The sequence below is a fragment of the Pseudorca crassidens genome, chromosome 5, assembly GCF_039906515.1.
Source record: "Pseudorca crassidens isolate mPseCra1 chromosome 5, mPseCra1.hap1, whole genome shotgun sequence".
Taxonomy (NCBI): domain Eukaryota; kingdom Metazoa; phylum Chordata; class Mammalia; order Artiodactyla; family Delphinidae; genus Pseudorca; species Pseudorca crassidens.
Window position 1 is genome coordinate 21902265 of NC_090300.1, and position 12739 is coordinate 21915003.

The 12739-nt window shown below is 35.7% G+C and overlaps 1 protein-coding gene across 5 annotated transcripts in view; it reads right to left on the reverse strand.

Annotated features, from left to right (window-relative positions):
* Positions 1–227: 227 nt before the first annotated feature.
* EIF2A (eukaryotic translation initiation factor 2A) overlaps positions 228–12739 on the reverse strand; it is a 37813-nt gene continuing 25301 nt past the window's right edge. For 4 of the 5 annotated variants that reach the window (XM_067737507.1, XM_067737508.1, XM_067737509.1 and 1 more), the window contains 5 exons: positions 11221–11792; positions 7306–7419; positions 2122–2250; positions 1252–1317; positions 228–630 (listed from right to left, as the gene is read on the reverse strand). In XM_067737507.1, the coding sequence (XP_067593608.1) occupies positions 565–630; positions 1252–1317; positions 2122–2250; positions 7306–7419; positions 11221–11792 (947 nt within the window). In that variant the 3' untranslated portion in view covers positions 228–564. Of the gene's footprint in view, positions 631–1251; positions 1318–2020; positions 2251–7305; positions 7420–11220; positions 11793–12739 lie in introns of all 5 variants that reach the window. The other variant, XR_010943443.1, reaches the window with a different exon arrangement.

A 12739-nucleotide genomic window follows, 5' to 3' on the forward strand; every position in this document is an offset into this window, starting at 1 on the left:
AACCTGTGTCCCCTGCATTGGCAGGCAGATTCTTAACCACTGCGTCACCAGGGAAGTCCCAACAATTTAATATATTCAGTACAACCTGATTTTAAGGTGTTTCTTTAACGTTTGATAATACAGTGTTTAGGATCAAGATAGCCACGTTATATATTCAAAGGAAATATTTCCCAAACTTGCCTTGTAAATTAATAAAGAATCCGTTAATTGACGAAAGTCAACAATGATCAAATTTAAAACGTCTTTATTCATTTATATGGTAAATACTGTCCCCTACTAAAAAACAATGACATTGGTCTTTCAATCTGTCAAGCTTAGCTTAAAAGAAAAATCTTATGTTTCTTTTCTATATCATGTGTTGACAAGATATAGGATGCAGGAGGTAAAAATCAATTTAACAGACATTATTAAATAATTCCACACATATGCAGAATCTTGAATAAATGGTTAAAATTATAAGTGAACATTAAATGTGGGCACATGAATATTCCATGTACACCAAAGGGTTTAACAGAAAATATGTTTGCATTGATTTCTGGTAACCAACTTGCTTTCTTTGAATCTTTAAATACCCAGTTCCAAATCTTCCAGCTCCTGGAGAAGGGCTTTCTCTTTCTGAATTTTCTCCAACTAGAAAAGTTTAAAACAATAAAGTTATTAAATAGGAAATAAAATAATTATTGGATCTATAGCCATATAGCAAAAGAGAAAAAATTTAGAGAAAGAATATTTCTGAGACTTTACCAGATCTACTGGTAAACATAGATTTAAAAATACAGATTAGAAACAAGTTCTCATTTGTTATTTGGTATGAATTAAGGTAGCAAAAAACGGAGCTGTCTTACTGCATGCATCTTTAGGTCTAATAAATCTTCCATTCTACACTTGGGCTTCAAAGTGTTGAGGAAAGGAGGAGGGAGAGGGGCAAACGGGACAGTGTGACCTGAGACACAGGAAAGAAGAGAATCTTCCATTTGTCTAACATAATATAAACTGCCTTGATTTTCAGCAGCAATGGCATTAGTATGCCTCAGAGGAAATAGGGACTTCCTCATTCACCACGATCCACATCATGTCTTCCCCTACCCTTGCCTATTTAAGACTAAAAATGTTAAAAAAAAAAAAATGGCACATGGTTTTCAAAAGAAGTTTTAAAATCTATACGCTCTTTTACCAGATTAAATAATTGCTTATAATAAAAAGGGAAGGGTGGTAGTGACTGTGAGCCCAAATGAAAAATGCAGAAAAGACCTGATTTTTTTCTAGCTGTTTTCCAGTTGCTGCTTGTTCTTTCAGTTGTTCAATTGCTTTCAGTTTCTGGAAACATCAAATATATTATGAGTCAAAAGGAAGAATAAGTAATTTTAGAATGCAAATTTTCTTATTAACAATTCAATCATATAAATGTGAAGCCTGAATAAGGAAAATCAATTATCTTACATTTGTATCAGGAACAGACTGCTAAAATGCTAAGGTAAACTACTTTTTAAAATTAAATGTAAAATTGGGTATGTTAAGAACATGGAATTTAGCGAAGTATTTTTCAAGATTTTAATTAATATTATCATATATGTACATCTATGTGTATACATGTACATGTATATGTATTTAAATACATCACCATTTTCACCATTTATTTCAGAACCTCATTGTACCTGGACGATGTCTTTGGCTTTAAGAGAAACTCCATAATGTAGCCTGGGAAGGGCTCTAGAAACCTGGATTTTACCTCCAAGGCCGCCATCACAAACTGGTTGCAATTTGACAAGTTAATAAACTTCTTTTTGTTTCTCTTTCTTCATCTTTAAAAATGGGATAAATATCTGCTCTTACCTGTCTCACAAGTGTCTAATGAAAAAGTGAGTATAAAAGTGTTCAAATGTACATTATTTCTTATTACTCCAAAAATCAATAATAAAGACTAATATCCTTTAGACAACTGTGAACAGAACTAAACTAGGTGCCATTCCTAAGTTACAGTATTTCATGGTGAAAAAGCAACAATGAGGACTGTACAAACCTCTCGGATGCCTGTCTTTAGGCATCTAAGCATTACTTTCTTTGTATAATTCTCATGTATTCTTTCAATAAACACATGTGCTTTTCACTTAAGCCTCCCACCTTCTTCAGGTTCTTGATTTTTTTGTCTATCTCAGGGTCTCCGGAAGTTGACTGAGAGATAGTATTTCGTGGTGCGCTCTGTGGGGCAGGGGTAGGTGCCATATCTGGACTCTTATCACTTCTTGCTTCCTACAGGAAATAGTTTCAAAAATTCTATTTTCTAAAATGAAATCATTAAAGTATTTCAACAAACATAGCCTTGGTACATGAAATTCACAAACCAATATATGATTTTATCTTTTGTACATTTTATATAAAGAAAGCATCTGAATTGCTGGTCTCATGAAGTATGCTATATTGTCCCATAACAGATAATTACAATGAAGCGTTCAAAAAAGTCACAGTATAATAAACTACCCAAAAGGTTTTCACTATATAATTGTCATAGGGAACACTTTGCTAGATCTAGGATTTAAAGTTAGGGAATTCCCTGGCAGTCCCATGCTTAAGACTCTGTGCTTCCAATGCAGGGGGTACGGGTTTGATCCCTGGTCAGGGAACTAAGATCCCACATGCTGTGACGTGTGGGCCGCCCACCCCCCCCCCCAAAATTAAGGTAACATAATAATAAAATAAAAAATAATAGTATATTAGTAATATAATATTATATTAGTAATATGATAAAATATTATGTTAGTAATATAAAATATATAATTAGTAATATAATAACAAATGGAAATAAATGAAATAACCTTAGCAGAGTAAACTAGGAGGTTTCTGTATCAGCAAATAAGCATTCCAAATTTTTGGATATTTTGGTAAGTGCCACTATGTGGATGGTTGGAAATGTGAGAGGGCTTTTCTAATTAAGGTGTTTGAAGTTTCACTCTTGGAATATCCTCAAAAACTATTACACATATATCAAGTACATGTAATAGATGATGCTACAGGATAAGTTCCATAGAGATTTATTTATAATCAGATCAATTCAGCTCTGCAAGAAAGTGCCACGGAAAACTTTGTTCCCTGAAAGGGACAGTATATTGCTCCCAATGTGATCAGATCTCTGATGACCTTTCTAGCTTCATCCCTTCTCACCGAGTAACCACTGATTTTGAACCATTTTTATTTCCCCTAAGGTGCCATATATTCTTACTTCCTGGCCTTCATGTGTACTGTTCCTTGTGCCTAGAACACCTTCAGGTCACCTGGCTAACCCTACTTATCCTTTAGGCCTCTGGAAAATTCCCCCACCCCCCAAGAGACCAGATTAGTTGCACAACACATGGTATGTTTCCTTACTGTAACTGCACTGTACTATCCCCCATGAGACTGTACCTGAGGTTTCTTTGTTCACTTGTGCCCTCAGCATAATGTGAGCTCGACTGTACATGCTAAATAAATGAAAGAGCAGAAGACCGACTCTCCTTTGTAATTATGACAAGACATACGTTTTGACAAGAGGAGGGAAAGGTTATGAAAGTCTTTCTTTATTGGACCAAAGGTAGGGTTTCTACTTCTTCCTTATAGAGTTCCCAGTGGAACACACAGACCCTGCAAGACTCTAAAACCTCTTAAGAGTTCTGGATGGAATACTCCGAACTACCAAAGCATCCCAGGGGAATATGGGACAGGCTATCACTCCTAGATCTCCAAATTTAAAAATGTCTGCCTGAGAGTTTTTAGAGAGTGCAGAACTGGAGTATTTTTTTTCTCTTTAGAGTCATGTTGGTTGTATTTTGTACATTACAATCAACAAACATTAATTCCTAACCTTCTATGTGAGAACATTACTGAGCACTTTAACAGAGTATTCAGAAAGAAATTATTTACTTTCCACTCTTAAGGAGCCTATAAGTTCTGATAATATACAGTTTGGTATTTTTCATAATATAAAATTAAAGAAGAGTGGATAAAAGGAGAAGAGACACACTTTGCCTGTCAAAATTCATTTTTGACATCAGATAAAAAAATTTTTAATTTAGTTGTTTGTAATCAGCTGAGAATATTAATTTTCTAGGAAGATAAATGTTATAAATATGAAAAACTATTAAAGTTAAGTGAGGGACTTCCCTGGTGGCGCAGTGGTTAAGAATCCGCCTGCCAATAGAGGGGACACAGGTTCGATCCCTGGTCTGGGAAGATCCCATGTGCCGTGGAACAAGCCCGTGCGCCACAACTACTGAAGCCTGCGCGCCTAGATCCTGTGCTCCGCGATAAGAGAAGCCACGGCAATGAGAAGCCTGTGCACCACAACGAAGAGTAGCCCCTGCTCGCCAAAACTAGAGAAAGCCTGCGCACAGCAACAAAGACCCAACGCAGCCAAAAAAATTAAAATAAAAATATATTTAAAATAAATAAGTAAAGTTAAGTGAAATGACGATTTTCCTCCATATTTTAAAAAACCAAGAATAAGTTAAAATGTTTGTGTTAATATACCTGAATTCTGGTCATTCTCTAAAAAAGGTTATGTACATGGTAAGATTAAACTCTTTGTTTCAATTATTTTTGGTAAAGCTGATAAGCTTACAAAGTCATCACCAGTTTATAAAAGTACTTGGTTAGATTATGTACATCTGACTCCTTTATCTTTGGTTCCTTAATTCAGTCAGGGATGAGATCCTGTCATAGATCATTTACCTTTGTTCTATCACAGTCATAACTTTTACTAACTCCAGCCAGTTGTCTCAAAAATACATACTGAAAGGATTACCTTGCAAGTAGAAAACTTTGTCATCACTGAGAAAACACGCAGAATAACTCCAAAATGACGGATTAGTAGTGTCATCTTTAGTAAATAACATGTGTGGGTGATTATATGGTTGTATGAGGTGGGGTGTGTGTGTGGGGTTGTTTTTGTAATTATTATGTTTTACATTCATAGCACTGATTGTTTTTTCAAAAGAACCACAGAGTTATCTTTAAGAAAGTCACATTGGGACTTCTCTGGTGATCCAGTGGTTAGGACTCCGCGCTTCCATGACAGAGGGTGTGGGTTCCCTGGTTGGGGAACTAAGATCCCACATGCCGTGCGGTGTACGCAAAAAGAAAAAGAAGTCAGACTATTTTAATATTAATTTTTCTAAACAAGACATACTGATTCTATGACCCTCCTCCCCAAATTTTATGTGCTCAAATACCAGAATAACACACAAAAATAAACAACTAATGGGACTTCCCTGGTGGTCCAGTGGGTAAGACTCCATGCTCCCAATTCATGGGGCCTGGGTTCGATCCCTGGTCGGGAACTAGATCTCACATGCATGCCACAACTAAGAAGTCTGCATGCCACAACTAAGAGTCCGCATGCCTCAACTAAGACCCAGCACAGCCAAAATAAATAGTAAATAAATATTTTTAAAAAATAAACTAATATTTTATTACAAAGGGACCTTAGCTCAGTACCAGCAACGGTCATATTAAAAATATCTTCTGATAAAGAGGAAGAAACATCACTTATAAAAGTGGGATTCTACGTTGAGGGGGTTTCTGAAGGCCCTTAAATCTCAGTTAGAAGGAATCTTATACAGTCATTATAAAAAACAGTATGGCGGTTCCTCAAGAAATTAAAAATATGTGATCCAGCAATCTCACTTCTGGGTATATATCCAAAGGAAACAAAACTCATTATCCCCAAGAGACAGCTGTACTCCCATGTTCACTGCAACATTATTTGTAATAGCCAAGGTATGGAAACAATCTATGTGCCCTTCAATGAAAGAATGGATATAGAAAATGTGATATATAAACATACCTACATATTTACACAGAGTAGAACATTATCCAGTCATAAAAAAAGGAAATCCTACCATCTGCAACAACATGCATGAAACTGGAGGGCATTATGCTATGTGAAATAAGCCAGAAAGAGAAAGAGAAATACTGCATGGTACCACTTATATGTGGAATCTAAAAAAAAAAGAAAAGTCAAACTCATAGAAACAGAGAGTAGAATGTGGTGGTTGCCAGGAGCTGGGGGGTAGTGGGAGAAATGGCGAGAGGTTGGTAAAAGGGTACAAATCGTCAGTTATAAGATGAATAAGGTCTGAGGATCTCATGTATAACATGGTGACTGTAGCTGATAATACTATATTGTACTGAATACAGTAAATGAAATTTGCTAAGAAAGTAGAATTTAAGTGCTTCATCCCCCAGAAGTAAATATGTAAGGTGATGAATGTGTTAATTAACTTGATTGTAGGAATCCTTTCACAATGTATACCTATATCATATCATCACATTGAACACTTTAAAATTTTTATTTGTCAATTATACCTGTAATTATTAGCTGGAAAACCAACAACAACAAAAAAGGAATCTTAGCTACCAGTTTGTAATATTCGGGGCCAGCAGAGGTGTCTACCCACTCTGATGAAAGGCCAAGTCCTCCTTTTTACACAAGTCTAATACATGGACTAGATCATTTTACTTGGAAGGACCTAAGCCTGAGTTATTTAAAGACATTTCTGGAGATGAAATATATTAACTACAAAAGAGCACACCGATTTTTTTAGGCCCAGATTTTAACAGAATGTGGCTGCATAATGAAATTCTATACCTTAAAATAGTAACTGCCTGTCAAAACACACAAGTAACCCAGAACTGTCAAAATTCAAGCATTAATAGGCAAGATGGAATTGTCTCAATCTCAAAAATGTGGTTACCATGACTTTACTAACCACAAATTTCCAGCCCAGCAGATCTCACTATCACCGTAAGCCACACACCATCACAATTTACTTGTCAATTATTATGCTGGTGTGGTTTTTCAACTACCAAATCATATAAAAAATTATTTTAGAACAATTCCATTGTTTGGGTACTCTAGTGTTTAGATTCCCAGCTGAACAATTCCTATAGTAATATACTGAGTGACAAAATGGCCTTATAGTCATGTAATTTCTGGTTTCTCTTAAACATATGCTTTCAAAAAAGCAAACTATACCACTTCACACAGGCTCCTCCAAAAGGGTCTGTTGCAAGTAACACACTACATAATCCCATGAGGGTTTCAGGTTTTAAGGTCAGTTCCAGTTTCCTAGGTCCCACATTATATATAAAGGACTACTGAGAAATTCATAGGCAAACACAAAAGAGACATTCTGGCTACTTAAGTCTAACTCCAACTACATTTTATAACCTGTCAAGTTTTTAGGACTACAGTTCTTTAAACTTTAAGGCACATAGCTAATTTAACTGGTTTTAGTTGTTTGTTTTGTTTGAAAAGATAAGCGCCCCAAGTACCTGCTTTGCAGCTTTCTTAGCCTCATGCTTCCTTTGATTTTTAAGAGCTGTTTTTGATAACGGCTTCTCATTTCCTGGTTGTGGTTTCATATTCTGAGGTGGTTCCTCCTCATGCTATAGAAAATGTAAAATAAATGACTTTGAAATGGAGTCCACGTATTTACAAACATATACAACAAATTATACAATTTGGCTAGTACAGGACAAACTTACTTTACCAAATTTATCATAAGTTCACTGGCAAAGAATATTTCAAAACTCTTGTTGTAGGCACACTTCAACGGTCAAGATGGATTTAATAAGGATCTTCCTACTAGTTGATATACGATATCTTTCAGTTATATGAGAGTCAGCAAAATTCACTTTATTTTTGTTTAAACAATGGAATTTTTCTTAGTACTACCACTGACACATGATTTTTATGAAATTAGATACTAACAATAGTTTCTTCTGGGGTCCTTTTGGATCTGACTACTGCCAACAGAAACAGTTGCCTCATTTGTTTTCTCTGCACAAACAGTCACTTGCTAGATCTTGCAAAATCAGAGATTAGAAGATTAAAAATAAAAGCAAATGGAAAAACTAAAACAGACAATAAAAAATTAAATCAAATATGAAGGGGGTAACTACATACTTATAAATCCAGAATTAACATAATGAAGAGGTTTTAAAACACTAAATGACTTGTCAGACTATACTGTGAAAACAGGCAATCATTTTCATCATCAGATATTTATATAACTATCAACCACATTCAACAACAACAGAATTACATACAGGATCAAGAAGGATCTAATGTAAAACACAGTGACTATACTTGATAGCACTGTATTGTATAATTGTATAACTGAAATTTCCTGAGGGTAGAATTCAAATGTTCTCACCAAAAAAAAAAAAACAAAAAACAAAAAAAGAAGATAAATATGTGAGGTGATGGATATGTTAATTAACCACATGAGGGGAAACCTTTCACAATGTGTATTAAATCACCATGATGTACACTTTTGAAGTTTCTTGAGTACTAGATCTCAGAGCTGTATTGTACTTGTAAGTGCTATAATCAAATGTGCAGGGCTCAAACATTTAAGATATAGAGGAATAAGTAAAAAACCATAAAGTGATTTTTATCTTAGCAGCTGCATTAACTATTGCAGGCATCGAAGTTCTGTGTGTGAACATACCCTACTTGAAGCAACTGAATATATGAGAACCCACATTTGGAGAACAGACACATTTGCATGGCAAGCCTCTTGCACTTCTTTGATCCCCACTGCACATAATGTTAGTTAAGATATACTAATCCTTGAACATTTGTTTTATATTCTTTCAATAGTGAGTTCTTCTATAGTATCTTGCTTTGGCTGAAAAGGTTTCTACTCATGAGAACTTTAAAAAAAAAGAGAAAGCAATTAAGAATGATGCAAGAAGAAAGGATGAGTTACAAGTCTCTTCCACACTATGAGCATCATGTAGCCACTGACAGACTTTCATTTTATTTATTTATTTTTAGCTGTGTTGGGTCTTTGTTGCTGCACGTGGGCTTCTCACTGGGGTGGCTTCTCTTGCTGCGGAGCACGGGCTCTAGGTGCGCGGGCTTCAGTAGTTGCGGTGTGTGGGCTTAGTTGCTCCGCGACATGTGGGATCTTCCCGTATCAGGGATCGAAACCATGTCCTCTGCACCGGCAGGCGGATTCTTAACTACTGCACCACCGGGGAAGTCCCCTGACAGACTTTTATTTTAGATGAAAAAAATCCACACAGCTACTATGGCTCATGAGCTTTTCTGGCTTTAGCAATATGTGTCTACTGTACACACTTTCATCCTCATTGATAAAGTTTGTTTCTTCAATTACATCAATTATAAGACTGTCTTGATAAACACATTATAAAAGTGAAGGGTTTTTTTGAAAGCCAAGAAATACTTCTTTAAGTATAATTTATATATGAATTTTTACTTATAAAAAAAGTTATTTTTTCCTTCAGGGGGAAGAATCCAAACACCTTTTTTCCCCTCTGCTATGTAACCTTCTTCCTTTGTGAAGTTATTGACCAGACTACCTTTGTTTCTAGTAATTTCTTGACAACGTTTTCTTTGCCATTTAGTTTTCTGGAATTAGATACAAACAATAATTTCTCATTCATAGGCATATAGTTCCTTCAAATAAAATGATGTGATAGGATCACATAATCACCAGGTTATATACAAAAGCAAGAATTTAGTAGAAATCTTAAATGTCAAAAAAGTTTGGTTTGGGGACTTCCCTGGTGGTCCAGTGGTTAAGAACCTCCTTCCAATGCAGGGGGCGCACGTGCGATCCCTGGTCGGGGAACAAAGATCCCATATGCCGCAGGACAACTAAGCCTGCGTGCCACAACTACTGAGCCTGAGCGCCACAATTAGAGAGAAGCCTGCATGACACAATGAAAGACCCCACATGCTGCAACAAAGATCCTGCGTGCTGCTACTAAGACCCGGCACAACCAAAAAAAAAAGTAAAACAAAAAGTTTGGTTTTAAGAAGTTCTTACCTAGTTTTTTTTTTCACTGTTTTCAAAATATATTCTTTCTATATTAATTTTTCTCCCTCCACCAACCAAATCAGTTTTATGAGTCAGAGAATAAAAATATACACTAATTCAGAAGTTCTTCCTCTTGTGCTATCTTACACAGATTTAGAAAGCAGGATGTGTTAACGTCACTTCTTTTTTTTTAATCTCAGGTAAGGAAAATTTCAATAAAGAGACAAAACAAATCCTAAGACTATTATATCTTTTTTTAAAAAATCTAAATACAAAAATAATAAACAGGGCTTAATTTGTTGTATGTTTCTATATATTTTTACTAAATAATTTAATGCAAGAAAAATGTTTCAACAACATTTCATTGAAGTCAAAATGCTACATTTTGTGGAGGAAGAAGGCTTGTTCTTTTGTTTTTCAGAGGGTTAGGAGCACAATGGAGGCACAGAAATATTTATCCTTTGAAAAAGTGTCTACTTCCCTGAGTGCCTTAATAATTAAGTGACTATATATTCCCATTTACTTGGAACAGTCCCAGTTTATACCTATTGTATGGTCATCATTCTATTAATATGAATAATATTGTTCATTCTTATAGAGCAACTTTATTCCTTAACGTCATCACAGAAACTCAGGATATTAATAAATGCTTTCCCCTGAGCTCTGAAATGCTAACATTTTAAAGCAGATCAGAATCTGACCAATACTCCAGTCATAACTTTACAACAGAGGTCTGGAACTGATGGCCTAAGGACAACAAGTGTGTTTTGTTTGAATAGCAGTGTTTTAAAAATTGAAAAATTTCATACAAGCATCCAGACTTGTCTTGAAAAATCAAACTTTTGGCAAACTGGGCCTAAAATCTCCTGTGGAAACAATGGGCTACTGCTGTGTAGTTGCTATGGCCTTGAAAGAGGGCATGCTCTCTCCCTTTCACCATTCTCTCCCACTCACCATTGCCTTACGCTAGCAGCCTAGCCTGACAGGCATTTGAATTTGAGCCCACAATCTACACCCAGTAAGTCACACCCAGTTATCTTTCCCAGAGATTTTACATTAATTACTTTGTCAACTTAACAATAATTCACCGGAACTTCCGTGTCAGTGCAGTGGTTAGGACTCCTCGCTTCCACTACAGGGGGCCCAGGTTCAATCCCTGGTCAGGGAACTAATCCCGTAAACCGCAGTGCACGGCCAAAAAAACAAACAAACAAAAAAACAAAACCCAAAACCACCATTCACCATCTTCAGCAGCAGGTCCTCCACAATTTCTACCCTAGAGTTTATATCTTCTAATCAGATACTAAGTAACACAAGAACATGCATAAGAGAAGGATCTAGGGAACGCTACACACTGAAAAACCTTTTCCTACCAAAGTAGCAAAACTTTACTTACCAGTTTGGAATTGGTGACTGGTTTATTTCTTAAAGCTGGGGGTCTATAAGCTGTTGCAACTTTAGGTTCTTCACTAGGTACATCACTTGGAACTGCTTGGTAAGTTATTGCTTTTTCTGGAAATATTCCATCTAAGAATGGCTGCCAAGAAACCTGCCATAATTCTGCATTTGATGGTACATCATACTTGTGTAGGACAGAGCCGGTATAATGCCAAATCTTGTACCCATTATTAACACGTAACCTGGGAGCACATGTGGCTGTTAAAATATGCTCACCATCTGGGCACCAAGCAAAATATGTAGAATCAGAGGCCACCGGTTTAGAAATAAGTTTGTAGTTTTTAACATCCCACACTTCCATTTGCCCCCTCAGATTTCCAAATCCAGCTAGTACTAATATATGTCCATGAGGGCTGTAGTAGGCTGCATTACGAGGGCCAGTTCCAAAGTCAAACACAGGATCACACTTCAAGTTGAAAATTGTTGCTTTGGCAGGCATGAAACCATAAACAGCACAAAACTCAGTAGAACTAGAATTCCAAACTACATCATAAATGGGGCCATTTTTTGCTAGAAAAAGAATATAAAATCCAAGTTAGTGATAAAGAAATACGTATAGTATTATAATATTTAATAGCACAAATTACAATCATAACACTCATAAACACATCAAACACTAAAAAAAAAAATCCAAAAATTTCATGGTATGTTAAAATATTTTTACATGACATACTATGGGGATTAATGTATGATTATAAATTTATTTAAGAACCCTTAATGAATCTTAATTTCTTTTTTTTTTATAATTGTTTTACAATTTTGTATATTATTATTTGTCTTTAGTACTTTTATTTAAATTTTTTTTTTTTGGCCATGCCGTGTAGCATATGGGATCTTAGTTCCCTGACCAGGGATCAAATCCGTGCTCCCCTGCAGTGGAAGCACGGAGTGTTAACCACTGGATCACCAGGGAAGTCCCTTAATTTCTTGTAAACGTTCTGGCAATGTGGGCTCATAGAAGCATAGGTTATTATTACAATTAAAAAACTAGTTTTTCTTGAAAGAGGTAATATATGCATACAGTAATAAAGATACAAACTATATAAAAAGACATGCCACAAAAATAAGTCCCTCTACGCAAAGACAGCCCTCTGTTATACTTCTTGCATATCCTTTCAGAATATTTTTGTTGAAATTAAGCATCTCTCTCTTAAGCACTTACACACACACAAAAAGTTCTAAACCTTTGTTGTTTTCATTTAATACTCTTGGAAATTTTTCCATGTAAGCACACTGAGCTCTGCCTCATTCAGTTGCACTGTATTCCATTACAAATCTCGCTGTTTATACTCCACTGTAAATGTACACAAATACATCTGTAGGAGAGAAACTGCCTGGTCAAAGGGCACATACATTTACTTCATAATGTACCACCACAATGCCCTTCAAAGAACTTGTACCCGTTTACACTACCAGTAGTGTGTTGTTTTTTTTTTTAATTAAATTTATTTATTTTT